This window comes from Pleuronectes platessa, chromosome 9, assembly GCF_947347685.1.
Source record: "Pleuronectes platessa chromosome 9, fPlePla1.1, whole genome shotgun sequence".
Classification (NCBI taxonomy): domain Eukaryota; kingdom Metazoa; phylum Chordata; class Actinopteri; order Pleuronectiformes; family Pleuronectidae; genus Pleuronectes; species Pleuronectes platessa.
The window spans coordinates 6736952-6757413 of NC_070634.1; the positions used below are offsets into that span (position 1 = coordinate 6736952).

At 40.4% G+C, this 20462-nt stretch overlaps 1 protein-coding gene across 1 annotated transcript in view; it reads right to left on the reverse strand.

Moving 5' to 3' along the window:
• Positions 1-20462, reverse strand: part of gabrb3 (gamma-aminobutyric acid type A receptor subunit beta3) — a 48159-nt gene that overhangs the window by 25220 nt on the left and 2477 nt on the right. The window contains exons 2-4 of the mRNA XM_053431413.1: positions 4484-4531; positions 2721-2812; positions 2554-2621 (exon numbers count right to left, since the gene is read on the reverse strand). Of these exons, the coding sequence (XP_053287388.1) occupies positions 2554-2621; positions 2721-2812; positions 4484-4531 (208 nt within the window). The remainder of the gene's footprint in view (positions 1-2553; positions 2622-2720; positions 2813-4483; positions 4532-20462) is intronic.

Consider the following 20462-nt stretch of genomic DNA (forward strand, 5'->3'; position numbering starts at 1 on the left):
CGATTGACATGTTGGAGGAGCCTGAGCAGAGATCCTGAAGGTTCCTGTGTGTTTGTCACTGGAAAGCTAGTGACTCTTTTTAGAATCCCACATGAACAGAATGTAATCAGCTCCTGGTGTCCAATCATTCATATCATGAGAAAATCCTTTTTAGCACATGCTGACTGGAAGTCTGCATTTTCCAGAGATGTCCAGTTCCTCCGGCCTGATGAAGAGCTGTACCATTAACAAAACCATTAACACGGTCTGATATGATCACCACTGAGGCAGCCAAGTGCTTTCATACAGTATGATGGCACAGACAGAAACTCTCCAGTTAAAAGCAGGTGTGGTTTCTAATAGGGAAATTAAGTTTGGCCCGTTAAGTGCTGAAATTTAGTTAAGTGATTATTGATTTTCATGTGTATTTTTAAATGACATTATAGTAGTCATGTTAAATGATGAGATTTTGAAGCAAACTGAGGACTCCATCCATCCGAATGTAACGCCAGTTATTATATTTCAGGGATCTTTAAAGTCTAAAATTGCCCCACCCCGAGATGAAATTTTGACTAATGTATTAAAAGTATGCTAAATAGGCTGCCAGCTGTTCCTGTTTGAAATGAGCCAACTGATGTTCATGTAGCTGTCACTGCTTTACTTTAATACTGAAGAAAATTAAAACATGATCATTTTAAGCCTAGTTCTTGACTTCAGAGATGCATTTTTTTTCCAGGGTTACAACGTGGTTTCAGATTAGACATTTATTCACGATGGACATAAAAGATGTGATGGATATGGAAGTGTAAGGCACATTGAATCTATACAAAATTATTCAGAGTTATGACTTCTAGAAGGAGCATGAATTTTGATGAAAATCTCATCCCACCTCTCTTCGTGCTCGACTGCATTTATTTTACAAACTTCGGATTTGATCTTTTAAGAAATCCACAATCATGCTGAAAATGAAAACCTCTTAACCTTCATCCCACTGTTGTGACAATAAAATAAACCTGTTTTAATATAACCATAATCTTTGACTATGGTTACTCCAGCATCTAACTCATTTCAGAAATATGAATCTGAGTTGTTACTGGAGGGAAGTGTTAAGGGTCTCTGTGGCTCTCACTGTCTCTGCTGCTGCGTAGAGATGCATTAAAATGCACTGCGGGTACATTTCATCACACACACTTGTCAGGACAGCATGTCAGTGGCTATTTCCTCTTGGTACCATGTGATCAGGCATCAAGCTCTGTCAGCAGTTCAGACTCATGATAGATGGCATACAGGCACTAAACTGTAGAACCCATGGTGTGCCAACCCCCACTCTGCACGCACATCCGGAAACACAAACATGCACAGTTATCCTTTATAGGACTTAGCACTGACCTCTAACCATTGAGGACACTCTAACATAACCCTAACCTTAGCCATAACCAATTTGTGCAAAACCCTCAACTTGACTTTTCCATAAGTCCTAACTTACCCCTTAACTAGTACCTCAGAAATGACCTCTTGCCTGATAAGTACCAAGCTTTGGTTCCCATGAGGACCACTGGTCCTGACAGGGCTGTGTGTCTACCAGAAAAGCCCCCAGTGAGGTAGCAGGAATGTGTCCTCCTCTGAAGGTCTGACATGTTTTCTATGTTTGAAAGAAGAAGATATGTCCACAGGACTTCCGTGACCTTATCTTTAAACAGGACTATTAGGGTGGCTATCACTGATAGCCGCATAGCCAATGAACCAGGATGTAAAGCCACACAGCTCTCCTAATCTGAAGACCAAACCACTCTAGACAATACAAAAACGTTATAAATTGTGATATATAACTTTTCTATGTTTTTTGGTTGTGTATATAATTTGTTTTATACTATTGGATATGGATAAGCTAGCATTTGCTTAGTCACCCTAAGATGATTTTATAAAGCATTGCTTTAATAATGGTTAATACATTATTTACTAATGGCTTATAGATCAGTTATTAGCTATTCACACGCTCAAGTTTGGATTTGCTAGTTTGTGACATTTCATTGTGGCTACTGTTGTTATATTTCTAAGAGGGTACCATTTGCAGAGGCTTATGAATTTCCATGGCTTCATTATTACTTCAAAATCATTTAACAAAGCTTAACATTTACGATTTTCATAAGAACAACTTTAGGGTTGGCGAGTGCTTGCTCTAATGGGTTGTTAGATCACTTAGCTTCTGGATGGATCATTGAAGCCTGCTAATGACTGACCACCATATGCTGACATAAGAAACCCTTGATTTACAAATACATTTCTAAATATGTTTTATTCAAGACACAGTTAAGATAAGCCGAAGCTTTTTCACAAACTAAGAAATGGCAAAATAATGACTAATGATAAATTAAACAATTGGTTACATTTCTTAAACCATTCGTGAAGGGTGTGATTAAGAAAATGGTGCAGATGATTCCAGTGAACTAAATCACCATTTACACCCTAAATTAAGTGAATTGTATCTACTGAAAGTAAAATAAGTCCAGTAAAGTCGACTAAATAACTACAGTCTGCTAAAAAAAAATTAAAAGAGATTTTCATCAAACTTACCATGTTGACCTCTGACACCATGTCTATACTGGCCACGTCTATACTCATGCCCACAGCCACCGGTGCACCTTAGGAAAAACAAGCAGAGTAAAGTTACTGATGGACTCTAATGAAGCAGTAGAGTTGATGGACACCACGCACAGATGATGAGGGTTTCAGAGACATACCTCCGAAGTCTGGCCGGAGACGAATATCATATCCTTTCAGCAGTTTGTCCACAGTCTCTTTGACAAAAGACATGTTCCCCCGTTCGTTGACGCTGCAAGAGAAGAGAACAACGCGGACGGTGAGTGTTTCTGCAGGAGGAGAGGCTGCCTTCGGTCCGGTGTGATGCCCCGGACACTCACCTCTGGGCACCGCACATCAGCGCCACGACCAGCGGCACAGAGAGGACGTCAAAGAGCCCTGTTCTGTGGCTGCACCACATCCCTCCGGAGCTGTGCGCAGACCGAGGGCTGCTGCTCAATGGGAGGAAGCCACGGTGCTCACACGCTGCTCCGTGAAATCAGGGGAGACTTCTTCCACATCATGTCCCCCCTCAACCCGCCAGGAGGCGGAGGCGCGCAGACTTGGATGTCAGAAGTGTTCATCTCCGCCTGTGGAGTCTCACTCAGGCTGCTCTGCGTCCCCATCCTCCTCCTCCTCCTCCTCCTGTCGGTCTGTCTGACTGACTGACTGCCTGCCTGACTGACTGACTGTTTGTCGGTCTGCCAGCAGCTCACGCCACACTGGGTTTCCTCAAATAATCCATTATAACCACAGGAATATACAAGTCCGATTTCCAGAGGAGCCGCGTGCGTAAAATACACTTTCTATCGTCGCACAGTTTCAGGACAATCGTCCCAACAGGGAGGCTCCTCGGCTCCGGATAATCTCCGAGTTTGGAAAAATGGCTCTTCATATGCGCGAGGCTGTCCCGGTTACGATGATAAGACACGTGCCAGTCTGAATATACTGTATGAGCTTATAAAAGAGACTGTCCTGATCTGACACACACAGCAGGAGAGTAAATACGGTGCCGAGGCAGGGGCAGGATGGACTGGAGCCCCCACACACAACTGTTTTTGCTGCACTTTCTATTGGACAAATACTATTTGTAATAATACAATTATCTTAGAGCTGGACTATTTGACATTTGAACTACTATATAAAAAAATCTTCGGATAGTTCATCCGTGTGTGCATGTGGCTCCGGGCTAGGAGGATTTCAGAGGAAATTTGGGCTAAAATATGGTCTAAAAGACACCGGTTTGAGTCTAATTTGAATGTCACGGCTTACAGACACTTGGATGACAATACAGGAGCAGTGTGGAGGCATTTTTGTTATTTTTAATTTTACGTTTGGAGTGGTGGTCACCATTTACTTCAATTGTATCAGATTTGGCTGCAACACTGTTCACCCCTGAAACTTCTAAAGTGCCTCAACACTTCACCCACCCCTCCAGCAGCATAGTGGTGAGTAAACTATGAGTTTTCATTTTTTGGTGAACCATCCCTTTAAGCCCCCTTTCCACTGGTCGAAAAATCCACCAGCACCTGCAACCAGCCAACATCTGACCATTTTCTGCAAAGGGAATAAATTAAATCGGCATTCACTCCCCGCTGAAATGACTCAGCAGATAACGGATTTAGTCTGGTATAACCATTAGCTTGTGGTGGCTACTGTGAGCTAACATTAGCCAGAGTATCATTATCCTGTAATAGACCACAGTATCTGCAGATGAGCAATATTTAGATTAAATCGCTTTATATTTGGTTCAAGACATTTGACATGTTTTCTCGATTCTAGAGGTATACAGGTATGGTGTGGAAGTGTAAGTTTTTTCTACTGTTTAATAAGAAAATAAATCATGTTCTTCTGCTGCATTTCTAACTCAACTCATTCAACTCACGCGAGACATTTTTTTTCCTCGAGAAACAAACGTTCTTACCTCGTATCATAGATGGCGTACAACTTTTTGTTCCCATCAACAGCATTCCTGTAAACACACAAAAAAAGCAAGACATTATTTTCTGCTTGAGTTGACTGTCACTGTGTGTTTCCCTGACCTCTTCTATGTCTCTGCTGGAGACTTGTTTCAGAATCCAATCATAAATCTCAGGAAAAAAGGAACCAGAAGAGGCGTGCACAGTCAAAATCAATAAAGGTGCAACAGCTTCACAAACAATCACTTTTATTAAAGTTGAAGAAAATCCCTTTCTATAATTTACTCAGTTGGTAGTGAGTTTACAGTAACCCCGGTGGATGTGAATGCATGAATGTTGGAGAGTTGAGTTTTGTCTGTGCGGCTCGCAGACGCTTGTGTCTCTTAGTCTTTTACTTTCAGGTATGTGTCCTACTTAAGACAACGCTGGAGTAGGTCGACCCACCAACAATGGGGAAAAAAATCATAAATGAGGATTTTTCTCAATATGGTTGACTAAGGACGCACCCATCGGTCTTTGGCTCCAATGTCTGAAATCAGGATAACTATACATTCAGGGATCAGAATCACAACAAATACTCCATAAATGTACAATCCATCGTCATTGCATTTCATGTAACACAGCGGCTCCCATACTTTCCGTAGCCTGCCTGAGATTTGCAACTACCATCATCTCAAAGGAAATTGATGTGAGCTTATTCACCCAAAAAATTGCCCCATGTTGCAAATATTCCTGTTGTGCATTAAACTGACATCACAGTCCACTCAGAGGTCACATGGATACAAAGAAAAACATTGAGGATTATTTGCAGGGTTTACTTAAAAATTCACCAGTTTTTTTATTATATTTTTTGCCTTTTGGAATAATTACTCATGTTTGGAAACGCTGCTGGCCCTATTTTAGTTTGAAAACTCCAGGGCTGTGTTCTAGTCTGGACGGGCAGAAACTGTGATGTGTGGAAACAATGACGTAGACACTCACTACCCTTTGCTGATTGGGTCTTTTCGGTCAATGGCAAGTGTTTTTCTTTTACAGCTTTTAATACGATAGTATGGATGTACCCTCTCGTCCCAAACCCTAGTTTGAGAACCACTACTGTTGTAAAATACACACACACACACACACACACACACACACACACTGAAGAACCACAGCTGTTTATCACTATAAAATGACTGTGCTGAGTGTTGCCTAGTGTTACCAGAGTCAAGTCTATAAATTGTTTGCAGTGATGTAATATATTGATAAACTATTATCATTAAAGCTCTAAAGGGTTTGTGTTGATGCGAGCATCCCTCCTTTGGTTGGCATTATACTTTATTCTTTTCTTCCCTCTCTCTCTCATCACACCCCTCCTCCTCTCTCTCCCTTCTCGCCATCTCTCCTCAGCATCTCTCCCTCTCTCTCTCTGACCACACAACCTCCTGCTTCTCACCACACAGCTCGCTCCCCTTTTTAATTCCCACCAGTGTATTTGTACTGTACTTCGACCACTGAGTTGGATTTTTGTAGTTCCATGTTAAACTAAAGGATGGTTAGTCAGCACCAGCGTCTTGTGGAGGACTCGGGTTTTTCTCTGCCAACCTTTTAATCGCCGAAAGTGAAACTAGTCCACATCTTTTTTTTCTTCTTTTTCTCTACCACCTCCTCCCTCCTTCACTGTCTCTCCAGTGTTACGCGGCCGCTGTGCGCCGATGGATGTGACGCGCTGCTGAATTGATGCCCGCTGCTGAAACTGTGCGATCTGCGTGCGAGACCTTCAGTATCTGCTGGAGCAGCTGGGAGAAGTTTGACTGCGCATCGTCTTGTGTGGTAAGATTTGCCAACTGCAGCTCCGCGCCGGTGCGGCAAGGCGCGTTGGCGGCACAGACCAGGACTGTACACTGGGAGATGTAGTGGGACGTGTGGGCACCAGAGGAGAGTAGGCTATAGAGAGGAGAGTAACCCCCGAGATCTGCTGCTGCTCCTGCTGCTTCTGGAGAGACAGACTCGTAGAGAAGCGTGGCCGGTGGTGAGGAGAGGAGCAGAGGTACTGAAAGAGGGTGCGTGTTTTTTTTTAGGGGGTGTGGGCGCGTAGGAGTCGTGCACGATGCTGGTGCAGGGTGCGCACAGTCACAGCAACAACACCGAGAGGGATTCACTGTGTGTGGAGACTGGCTGCGGTGCAGGGAGGACTGCGGGATTACAGGGGTGCTGGTGTAGAGGAACTCGGACCGGGGTGCAGATCCTAGATTTCATAGATGTGTGTGTGTGTGTGTTTGTGTGTGTGTGTGTGTGTGTGTGTGTGTGTGTGTGCGTGTGTGTGTGTGTGTGTGCGTGAGGCGTTTTCACACACGCGTTATGCTTTTGTGGTGGAAAACACAGCGCATGCAGCTCAGCCTGTGTCCTGCCAGAAGTGATCAAGTTGTGGAGGAGGCAGATCAGTGGGGTTGAGGAGAGGGTCTGTACTGGGAGGGGGTCCAGCACAGAGAGAAAGATAGGACACAGTGTTTGAGATTCTGAGATGAAGAAAGGGAACTCAGTACTTTGCATGATCAGTTTTTATTTAGACAAGCAGGCCAGATGTTGTGTTTAGAAAAGTGAATGGCAGTTTTGGGTGCACAGGCGTTGCTGCATTTGAGTGATTGTAATAGAATACCCTTTTTTCATTTTGTAGTGAAAAAAACTGATTTAATAACCCTAGAGCAGCTGAGTATTTGCCATGCCAATGAATCCCTGCAATAACTTAAAGTTACATTTTAGGCTACAATAATGATAAATAAAATCTATAAATTTATATAGATAAATACTTTATTCTTTAGTTTTCACAGTGTAGCTGCTGGGGCAAGATATGATTGACAGAAATGTAGAGTTTTTAAATAGATAAATTCAGTCAAATCTGCTTTGTTTTATAGATGCAAACAGTCTAATCTGCATGTCGTGTGACTGTGCATGTGTTTGGGATCAATAAAATGTATCTTATCTTATCTTATTGCTTGTGCTACAGTTAATGTTCAATCTTGATTGTGAGGACATCTCGTTTCAGGAATGGGTGATGGAATGTGCTACAGCTCTGCAATGAGGCGTCTGTGGGTCTTTGTCTTGCTTGCGAGCATCACCTGCCGTCTGAGGTAAGGAACTGACTCAACACTTCATAAAGGCACGTTCTGAATTATTCACCTCTGAGGAAATGTGAAACACTTTTTTAACATTCACTCGGATGATGAATTACGGTTTTAAAAAATGAATTACGGTTTTCTGAGATGACACTGAGTTATTTCTTATTTTAAGTTTCTTTCCCCTCATCTCCTAAATGATCATTTGCTCTCATGTGCAGCCTCTCGCAGGATGTAACTGGAACTCCCAAAGAGGCAGAATTAAACGACAACATCACCATCTTCACCCGCATCCTCGACGGACTGCTGGATGGTTATGACAACAGACTCCGCCCCGGACTGGGAGGTAAGCCCAGTGCATAGAGAAGCTTCTACACCTCTGTCACTGAGGTAATTAATGCAGTCACACATATGCTAGGTGAGAACTGATTATGGCGTCGTGACAGTGTCTTGGACATCTCTCTCTCTAGTCTAATACACAGAATACAGAAAGCTCTAAATGAGAGAGGGACGTCTCAGCGTGAAAGATTACCGTCCTCACAGAGAACAAGGCTCCGCACTGCAACATCTGCCATCTGTCCGTGTTCATCAAGTCCTCCACAAATGATCAGCTGCGTAGGCCTCCTCTAAGTATGATTTAATGGCACTGCGAGTGCCCGCCAGCACATAGGTGTGACCTTGAGAAAGCCATTACTGCTCTCAATAAAAAACCGCTCCATTGTTCTCAGCAGATTCAGGCCTGTGTGGGCGAGAGCTGAAAAGTTCTCACTGATTCTGGTCAACACATTAAGTAGCCTCGAGAAAGCGTTTCTGTTCTGCAGCTCTGTTGTTTTACAGTGTTGCATAAAACTACACTCTGCCTGTATCACACTGGTCCTGCAGATGTTTGTCCGGAGCTTCAGGGGCTGCACCGATAGATTCAGGGTGTAAGATTCAAGTCGGATGCATCCAGAGTGTAGCAGTGTATACAAAAGACAGCACAAATGTATAGTGTGATTACAATATATTCCATATGCATTTTATTTTTGTATTCATATGTTCTAATCTATACATTTTAGTCTTAAAAAATATGTATCTCGTTTCAGGTCTAGGAGTCACCAAACTCAAATCTAAGTCTTCTTACAGTATTTGGACTTGAAATAACTTTAATGCTATGCAGGAGAAGTCCCTTTATATCTAAAATATTATATTATTATATCTCATTGAATGGACAGAATGCATATTACATTTTTTACCTAAAATGTTCTGCTACTAAAAGGAGAAGAATATTTTAAACAACTGTAAATCTAATATATCTCAGCCTTGAAATAGAGTATGTTAAAAAGTACATTGAATCACTAACATTCAGATGTCACCTTATCTGATTCACTGCGACTGTATTATGGATCATTGTAATTGATTAACTTCTCTATCTAACTGAACATAACATAGCTTCAGCAGGGAAAGTGTGGTTGAAAATGTCTCCACATCAGCAGTGTCAGTGGTGACACGGTGCAAAGCCTTCACTGTATGTTGTGCAGTATTTAATGTAGAGCATTAAAGTATCACAATCTGAGCCTAGAGGTCACATTGTGTTCAGCAATGGTAGTTTAGCTTTCAAAATTCAAGCTCAGTCAGTTTCTTCACTGATGCTAACTTGAGCTGGGGCCTGTTATTAGTAAAGATTTCACAAAAGCACCAAGGCAGGTACATAAGCTGCAAATGAAAACATCCCCTCGGTCTGCATTTGTTTATGATCTGTTGGTTAGTTGGTTTACTTTCACATTGCGAGATAGGACACTTTTAATATTTTGGTGGATTTCTCAGTGAATAATGAGTTCGTCTTTTTAAAACTAATCAAGCACATTTGGGGAACTGGTATCTGTCAGTGTGTGCAATGTGGCGCTGCTTGATCGACTTTAGGGGGCTGTTGGGCCTACAGATTAACTGGCTTACAGATGAAGCAGTTGGCCAACAGGCAGGCACATGCCATCTAAAGACACAGAAAACATGAGGGGGGGAAATACAAGGAAAGTGGGGAACAGATGAAAACGAATACGACTACAGACTTAACACAAAACGGACACAGGGAATACTAACTCAAACTCGAAATGTCATCAGTTCCGGCCATTCACCAAATAAGTCAGAGACTGATATTTTCTTAGGAAAACTCAAATGCAATTGTCACCAATTCAATACATGAATTACATCAGTACTGTATATGTACCCCCCCTATCAATGGTATAATATGTTTTGAAGCCACACACTGCAGTTGCCAAAAAGAGGATCAGTAGGTTTGATGCTGCTGATGCGTTACAGATATAGACACTATTACAGCGGCTCTGGGTGTACCAAGTTCAAAACAGACATTTGGCTCACTGTAATACACTAACCAAAATAAAAATGGCTTACTGTACTCACTCTGTTTTTTACAGAAAAGGTGACGGAGATCAAAACCAACATCTTTGTTACAAGTTTCGGTCCAGTGTCTGACACTGAAATGGTGAGAACCTTCTTCTGTGAGAATTAAGCCACATTTTCTGCAGCGTGTGAAAGAGTCAGTTGTAACATAAAATGCATATTACGTACTGATACTGTGATGTTTTTAGATTCCTCTTTCTCCTAAAATGAGGCTCCATGAACATACTACAAAGAGAAGAGCATCATTAACATTTATGTGGCTGACCCGTTAAATATGTGTCGATTGTGTTATCTTATAGGAATACACTATTGACGTATTCTTCCGCCAAAGCTGGAAGGATGAGAGACTATGTTTTAAAGGCCCGATGGAGAGGCTTTCCCTGAATAATCTCCTGGCCAGTAACATCTGGACCCCCGACACCTTCTTCCTCAATGGCAAGAAATCCATCGCCCATAACATGACGACACCCAACAAACTGCTGCGGCTCCAAGACGACGGAACACTCCTCTACACCATGAGGTAAGCTGTTCCCAGGTTGATCTTTAATCCTGCTTCGGCGATAGTGGGATAAACTGGTCTTTGCTAAACAGACTAACTGAGTCATGAGACCTGACGAGTGCTACGAGAAGTGTTGTGTAATCCAATAAGAGCTGCAGAATGGACTAAAACCTCCACCAGTATGTAAAACTTCTATAACCATGTTTTTTTAAGAACCGTGGTGCACTTACAAAGCTCACACACTCATACTATACGCCTAAATGGTGCATTGATGCGTCATCATGTTGTCCCCACACTGTATACTGGTGGTCAGAGGAACCTGAAATGTTTGCTTCCACCCAGTACTCTGACACAGGAAAGTGGAGGTTTCACTCCTCACATCACAGAAAAACTGCATGACCTATTTGGCTTCTGACTGTTCCTCAACTCAGTCATAGTCTCCTTTTTTTTTTAATTTTAAGTACTAGTACAGTGTCTGTCTGGAATGGGCTGTTCCCTTGTCCTGTGTTAAAGCTCTGGAGCTACTTATTCCTTGTCATCAGTGATTCCTCCTCAAACAGTTCTACAATATACTGGTACCTTTTTATTGCTTTATTGCTGGATGTTGTGTACACAGCCTTTTCTAAACAGCCTATGGTGCAGAATGAAGGTAGACAACTGTGTGTGCATCCTACCTGGTGTATCTTCAGTGAATATATATATATATATATATATTTTTTTTTTTTATGAATTGAGACTTAATCTGATTTAATGTTCACATGTGTGGTTTATACTTCAATTTGAATGATTTCAATGAACTGCTGTTATTTTTTCCATTCATTGCATTTTGGCTATTTCAGAGATCTGTTCAGCAATCAACACAATCTGTAGTCCCAGGTTCACAACTTCTCTGTCAAATAGCTCTTTAATTCAGCTCAATATAACACATTGCAGAAAGTAAACGATCAGCCCCTGCAACACCTGGGAATTATAATACAATTAATAATTGACAGAGATTTTGACCGGCTGTTTGACCCAGTCACCGACTGCTGCTGTAGTTTATCCGAGGACATAGATTAGGATTGAGGTCTCACTGATTAATATTGAACATATAGTATGTCCAAATCACACCAGATTTGAGACTGCCCTTCCCTGGGCCATTAAGAATACATATGCAGAGACAGAAAAACAGAGACTTGAGTGGAATTAGTAGATAAGATGAATGAGCTGCAATAGACAGGTGTCACTTAAGGGTTGAAAATTACATATTTTTGCTTATCTGCACTCTTTAATGTTAACTGTGGAAGCCAAATGAGAGAAAATAAAACGGCCAATTCTATGGAAAGTGATATTACATCTCAGAAGGAATCATCTAATTTACATCCACTCTCAGTTCAGTGCTGGATCATCATCTTATCAGGACAATAAATCCTCTAAATCAAATATTAACAAAGGAAGTTGGAGGAAATGGAGATGGCTGCAAGTCAAAAATGACTATTGATCCACCGACTTCAAAATTACCTCAAATCTACGGCTCATTTTCAAACACTGCGAGCCATTAGAAATGGGTTCACAATGGCCCGTTAATGCGTTTGTGTTCTGGGAACAAGGTTATTAGAGAAACATTTTATGCATGCATTACTGTGCAGTGCCCCAGCTCGTGTACCATGAAGAAATCTCTGAGAGGAAAGATGTTGTTTTGATCAAAGCAGTGCACGCCTCGCATGCAGTGTATTTATAGTATTACACAGCAGATAACGATCATTTCCTATTTATCTAAAGCATTACATGAACCAGTGTACAGCAGTTCCCCTCTTTTGTTCAAATGGGTTATTCATCTGTGTGTCTGCAAGTTCCTTATGGGTCGTTATGATTTATTGCAAAGTCAGTACCCTATACATTTGACTAATTAAAGCCATTCAGTGAGGCCCATTTACTTCAAAGTCCCTTATTGGATATTAGTCATGCTCAGGAATATTTTAGAGCTCTGTGCAGCTAGAGGAACCTAGATGACCAGGACATCAGGTGGTAGATCGGCACTTAGATAATAACACTTTGTCTTATCTCAAATAAATTCTAAATAACCGCTTCTACTCTACTTCCACTGACAAAATAAAGATATTTGTCTATAAGAACAGTTAAAAGTGCCATGTCCGTATTGATTCTTATGTGTCACCAACAATCCATAAAACAAAATGTGCTGAGGTTACGATTAAAAACAGAGAAAAACAGTCAATTATTACATGTGAGAAGCAATTAGTTAATCAATAATCAACTAATTATACCCTGATGTAGACATACAACATGTTCTTCAATAGGGAATAAAAGTTCCAATATACAATAGACAACACCAGAAATGTCCCTGTTAAGCTCCACTAGGAGTTGATATATGATGAAACTCACCGAATGAACCAGTAAACAAAACAGTAATCTGCTTGGTAATATAACACATTCAGTCCAGCCTCAGTATTTCTATTCTTCTTTTCACTATTTACAATTGAAGGTCAGTGTGTGTTGTTGTGTTGCATTTTTTCACAGCTCAGCCAGCAGGTGGCCATTCAGTTACTGAAGTCCCACTTCTGTGGTCCATTTAGATTTCATGTATGTAGAGTATATTTGCTTTTATTAGTGGTAGAGGACATACTGTGCTCTTTAGATTAAAGCAGCAATAGCACAATATTTACTATATATACACAAGAAAACACCCTGCATTCAAAATTGTACTTAATTTTGTTGAGTGTCCAAATGAAAACGATTCATTATGCAGCATGATTTCTTTAAAGGTGATGTATTATTATAGTAGACAATTAGTTGATTAATCAATAAGTCGATCTGCAGAGAATAACTAGTGTGTAAATCGATTATTGCTTCAGTGAAACAATGACACGTGATCAATGATGCATCTCCAGCCTCTTGAATTAAACACTTTTCAAACAAATCAAGACGTTTGGCTCTTCAAAGTTCTGACTATTTCCATGTGTCATAAAATAAACAACTATTTCCAAAAAAGAAATCAGGTGATTTAACGATCATGAAAACATTTGAAAACATCAACTAGTTGCAGCTCTGATTCTTGATTTGGTATATATTGTTCCCCTCCTATTTCAACCTGGCATAGTTACATCTTGGATTCCTACTACAGTTTGATACAAAGTTCTGTGGTTGTGAATGGAGCTTGGCTGCACAGCTGGAGATCAGATTTTAAAGGAGACATTTTAATGATTTGTGGTCAGTCACTCCTATTGTCCCCTGGCATTAGTAGGTATTTGTATACATGTTCAATGTGACAGTAGCTTTTACTGTTTTGAGTGTGGCCAGCAGAGGGCAGCATTAGATAAGGTTGTGTAGTTCACGCTTTTCTGTGTGGAGGCTCAGCAGTTAAACATCTTCATCACGGTATGGGTATGTTTGTTCTCGGTTTTGTTTTCAGTAAAACTTTATTTCAATTTCTGAAAACAGGTGGCCGCCACACTGCATAATATAAAGCTCAAATATTTAAATGTTTCTCAAGCTTCATTTTCCAGATAAAATTGTGTAATTTTTACTAAATTTGCATCACTATGGCTCCCTCTGGTGGCTCAGCTGCTCACTCTGCTGTGCTGGGAAAAGTTGAAGTCAGCTGTTAAATATATTAGAAACACTGTGATTTTTATCTCCATATACCAAACATAGCTGAACCTAAACGACAAACAAGTATTCATTTAAAAAGATCTGAAGGATGAAAAGGATCATTTGTGAAAATGGTGATGGTAATGATGATGACATATTCAATTGATTTTCTGCACAACTTCTCCTTTCAGACTGACGATATCAGCAGAATGCCCCATGCAGCTGGAGGACTTCCCAATGGACGCCCATGCTTGTCCCCTTAAATTTGGAAGCTGTGAGTAAACATGTCTCTAAGTAACTGACACAGTGCGGGTTAAATTAAATAATGCAGGAAAGGTTACAGTGTTAATGTGTCATATGGTTGAGCTGCACATCATTGACACAAGAGCAAAGTCTTAAAGCATGTGAGGTCATCAGTGAGAGAAGTCACCTATAGGTTTGGCATGGCATCAGCTGCAGTGTCATTATCCGTGCAGGGGACACGGGGACATATGGACCGTTGTGTGTCTGACAGCCTGTGTCCCTCAGGTGCAAAGCTATTGTTGTGGCAGAGCCGGAGATAGCCATGTAGACACGGACACACTGATCCTGATTAAACCATTAATCATCGTGTCAGGGCTGCTCCCCTGCATCCTTCACTGCCTCAGCTACATTTAATGGGAAATATTTGAAACACACACTTACACACAAACCATTTACCACCAAGGTAAGATTTAGAAATCCAATCCCACACCTCCCACATGCTCAGCTAAAACCCTCTTGTGGCTTGTGCCCAGCCCTCTAAGCTAGTTAGGTTTCCTCCCACAGCTCCAGCGGTACAAAAATATCTGATGAGCTCCTGTCATGTAAGCTTAAGATTAGTATTTAAGGTATCCCCTGCCGCTGATGTATGGAGGGTTGGTTCTGGCCTCTTTGGACTCAAAGGCAGCACGGCGCATTTGTCATGACATTTAGCCATTCCCACGCCCCCTTTGGTCACCTCCAGCCCGAGCTGATGGTGTTAATCAGACACCATGACCACATTCCACCTGACACCGAGCGCTCTTTGTCCGTTAACTTATCTGGTAGCTCAGAAAGACAGAACCTGCCTGCAGTCTTCACCTGGTTTCCCGTACATACAGTGATGGAGATCACAGTTAGCTGAGAAACTTCAGTACAACTGTATTTATCCAATTGTTTGCAACGGCTACATCACAGACAATTAACAGTCAAAGAAAGGAAACACACAAAGTGCATTTCCATCTGTTTATATGCAAATTTTCAATTTATGAAAAAAGCCAGAGAAAAACCAACATTAAGGTTAGTAAAGGACGGGTTGGTAAGCAATATGCTGTAAAGTGCAATGAAAAGAGACCTAGCAAATAAATACTGAAGGAACATATGGACGGGAATGCACATTGATTTCCATTTTCTTTATAAGCACACTTATATGCTATATATGTTAACCAGTAGAAAGTTTCAGAATTCTCTCCCCAGCTGTCGTTCAAATGTACATTATTCAATGTATCAGTGTTACTGAAATTAAATCACAAAAAATAAACCATTTTAAAAACAGGGATTCATTTATCATTCATGTTTTTGTTGAATTGAGCTCATCCAGGAACCAAACATATTCATAAAAAAAAATGTACACCATGGAAATGAAAGAATATTTATGCCGCAGAAGTTCATAAGAATGTTGTACACTAGTAGTTTGCTTTGCCTTCATTATTCATTATAAACAGTGAGGTTCAGGTCACTGGGCTGCTCTTCGTCATGTGAAGCCTGATACACACTAAACTTCCTACAGGACAATCCTCATGCATCAGATGGTGTAGAAATAAGTTCAATAAGAATACTTCTCAACATTGTACAACTTTACTTGTCTTAAACTGCTGATTTACGATACATTTAAATTGTAATAAATATATTAATCAACTAGAATGTCACTCAGTAGTGTCCCCTTATGAAACTGCATTTAAATTGGCTGGTCCTGATTTTTATGTGGAACTAATCCAAATTGAACATGCTCATGAATATGAATCAGATTTTTCTTTAAGATCCATTAATTATTCCCTGAGAAGTCAATGCAAACATAGAATCTTGCAATATTAAAGAAAGTGAAAAAAATCAATGTGGGGGTCTGCTCCTCCAGAAAAGTAGGAGTTTTACCTAATCCTGATAACAAACTATCAATCAAATAACCTCATGGAGATAATACATGTAAATATTACAAATATATACTATAGTATGAAAAGTCCTTCAAAAATTGTTTCTATGACGTGAACGTGAATATTCTCTCTTCTCTCCATCTGCAGTGGAGGTGAGTTGGTTGTTAACGGAAGAATAAGAAGCACTTTGTCGTCCAGACAACTTTGAAATCCTAATGTGAAAGTAAAAATATATCCCATGTAGGGTTATAAACTGGAAAAGTTACAGTGGTGCAGTATATCCTGTTTTCTCCGACTCCATTAACCCTAGCTAATCCTCTGACCTAATGGACAGCACTCACCCCCGAGCTGGAGGCTTTCAGAGCTCCGGTAGACCTGCCCTTTGCCGTTGTGTTAATCACCTCTCATGGACTGAGCTCGCTCTCTGCTACATGATTATTCCACTGGAGCTCCGAACTGAAACCAACTGTATCTGTGGTTCAATTAGGAGGAATAAAAATGGATATAGTGTTTCACTTACATGAAAAAAATGATTTCGCTGCTATTAAGTATTGGAAAAGCTAACGCTACATAGCAAGGTCTATATAAGGTTTAACAGATTTAAGGGCACAGAAAGTGACTTCAGAGAAGAAAACAAATATGGAGGCGGGGCCGTCATTGGCTGCTGGTTGCACATCTGTGTGCAGTGTTTGGAACCGAAAAACTAAATACAAGAAAAAGAACTGTGACGACAGAAGAGATGCTATCAGAATAGCTTAAAGATTTTTGCTACATGATCTGGAGATAAGCCGAAATAGTTTAAAATAAAAATTTTGTCGGCACGCAACATCTGGTTAATGACACCTCACCCTAATTGGTTATTGTAGGTTTTCGCTCAGTAGGCCTTTGCTGTTCCTGTCACAGGACTTCATGTCAAAATCAGGGAGACCATATACATTTGGTAACATTACGTCTGTAAATCCCTCACACTACAGGAGCATTTCAGTTGATTCATAAAGTCGGTTTATCGTTTGATTGTGTTGTTATAGAGTTGTTTAGTTAGCAGGTAGCTGCCAAGCTAACGTGAACCATCTTGTGGTTGTAGCTTCGTGTGCAGACATGAGAGTGATATCAGTCTGTTCATCTAATTCTCAACAATAAAGAGAATGAAAATATTTTGCAAAAGGAACAATATCCAACCGACTGACAACACGGGGAAGGTTTTAAAAATGGGGGCAGGATGAGTTAGTCCGTTTATTTACTTGTATTGTTAAAAGCTCAATTTGTGGGCTTTTGTTCCACGAAGTAGACACAGACCTTAACAGAGGAACAACATGCAGCATTTCCTGTGTACAGCACAGGTGTCATGTAAAGTCTCACTGTGTTTCTGTAAGTGTGACGTCCTGATTGTAGATTCAAGTTTGAGTTGGTCATGCTAACGTCTGATGTTCAACACTTTCAGACACATGCAGCTGCTGATATGTGAGCTGAGGTCTGAGACAGACACAATGAATTTAGCTATAGTTTAGGAGTTTTTAAATGATGATAGAACTGATAGATAGTAGAGAAGTGGATTACTCTGCATTTGTGAACCTGCATTTCGCTTGCTTCGCCTTCCTGCTTAATAGGAGGTTAACAATTCACCCAAATTAATTGAGAATCAGTTCCAGGATGTGACTACATGGCCTACTTCAAAGTTCAGCTCCAGACTCGTCACAGCAATGTCAGCCCATCGTTGTCTGTGAGAACAAACACAACATGTCCGGAAATATGATTTATAGTGCAATGTCAAAGCTAGAATCTAAAGGTTCTTTTCGGAGATTTGGATTATTTAAAGAAGGACGGAAAGGTTGAAATCAGTCGAACCGTACATGTGTCCCGCAGAATGCTTTTGTTATGTTCATGTGACAAAGAAATTGTGTGTGTGAGGGAGTCCTTTACATTTCTGTAAAGGATAGTTTCACAATTTAACAAAGCAAGGGATGTGTACACATACATTTTTCTTTTCAGTACGCACTCAAGAAACAGACGTCAAGAGTTTGGTACCATTCTCATCACTGTGAGCTATATATATATATATAGTTGAACCCAGCTGCTGCGGCTCGGCAACCTATCTTGGTTAAGCATAAAGACTAGAAATGAAAAAACAACCGGCCTGGCTCAGTTTAAAGGTAGAAATCCAGCTACCAGCACGTCTAAAGCTCACAAATCCACATGCTACAGGTCATTTGTTTTATCCAAACATAATATTGGGCAACTTTATAGACAGGGGTTTGGCAGTTCAGTTTGAGATCTTCAGATCTAAGATGCTCAATTGTCTCATTAATATTATCTGTTTTTTTTCTTAGATTGCCTCATGTAAATATTGAGAGAAATCTTACTCTCATAGGGATTAACTACCTGGGTAAATAAAGGTGATATTGATATTTAAAATCAATCAAAAACAACAGAATGCAGTTTCTAAAGAAAGTAATGGCTACTTTTTTGCTTTTATACATAGTGTGTAGTCATGAGGTTGAGCTCCCTGAAATTTTCATCTGTACACAAAATAATTTGGGGGTTTAATGATGATGAAGTTGTGATGTATATTTATTTCTTATTTATACATCACAATAATTTAAGTTTGCTCACAACGCCTGCACATGTGAGTGTTCTGAACAATTTTTTTTTAAATTCCATAGCTCCATAGTCACTTGTACAAAGATGTGTTTAAGACAATGAGGAGTGTCTTTGAGACAATAATCCACAGACTGGTTGGCTGGGGTCAATCTAAATTGCTGTGATGTCTTCTAACACCACAGTTGCTGGATTAAGGCAATGCTGTTAGATTGGACACTGCAGTGCAGTGCACTCAGAGAGACACACACAGATTTAGTGCAGCTACAGTACAGCGTGTGCAGTTTGTGCGTCACTGTGAGCAAGAGGGGTGTTTTCTTTTGCATTTTGCACTGTTTGCTCGTCTTCAGAATGAACTTGAATAAATGAACACATGTTTTTATTCAGCGTGTATTTGAAATTACATTAAAGCAGAAGATCTTCATCCTGTCGGTGTACTAGCAACTCGTCTAAAAAGTTTCCTTATGACCCTGTGAGCAAACTTCGAATCTGTCAAAATGTGCCAACCTTCACACATAAGATCATGCCATTAGTAACATCTGCGAATTGTGTTACACTCAGAGTGATTACATCAGATCCAAACACCAGCTCTTAACAGTGACACCAACTTAATCTCTGTGTAATGAAGCAAAGTGGGTGAAAGGTCAAGTGTTGTATCACAGCCATACAACATCTTTTAGCAACATCTGAGAAGATGGAGAACAGAATATCACCAACGTGGGAATGATTTAGAATATTTGTGGGGAACAAGTTCTTATCATGCTGGTGAATCAGTAATTAGAGGAAACAAAGGTTTAAAACACCTTAATATACAGTGCCTGAACAGAACCAGATCAAATCAGGAATAAGGCTGATGTTGATTTATCTTTTAGTTTTTGGTCAATAAAGTCCAGAAGAGACCAAAACCAACTGTAGCCAAAATTGTTTGTGACCACATAACAGTTGCACTGAGTGACTATATATATGTGTTCAATTTCCCCCACTCGTTCACTTCCTCCTACTCACTATATAAGAACTTCTGTAAAGGACTTTACGATTTCATCTGCATCAGAACGCTTTGGGACATTTATATACCTATACTTAAAATGTTTATTTTACTGTCTGTCCTCACGGTGATTCATATTTTTCTGAATAAGAAAGAGTATAATTGCCAGAGAGAAGAGGCTGAGACATGCTGCCCTCCATCCTCTCATCTCTCCTCCATTTTTTCCCTGACAACCATGCAAGCGCAATGCATGATGGTATATATTGCTCGCTTAGTGACCATCAGTTTTACACTATATATCACAGTGCATTGTGGGATACATGAGTCCACTATAAAGGGTATAAAAATGTCACTCAACAGTCAGACAGCAACACATCACTCACTATATATTAAGTGAGTGATATCGAACACAGCCGTTGACTTTTTGAGAGGATTTGATGCAAGTTGTTTTCACCTTCTTTAACATTGTTAGAGAAGGCATCATGTGACATTTTTGTGAATTTTCTATGCTGTAGTGCAGATATAGTGACCGAAAATAGACGCGTGGAAAGTGCAAATAACGCTCGGTGTCGATATGAATAAGGACCTGGATGTATCTGAGTTCAATACACGTGGGAAATAGGTTTTATTTTTACGCATCAGTAGATGTAGAAATAACTGACCTGTGAGAGT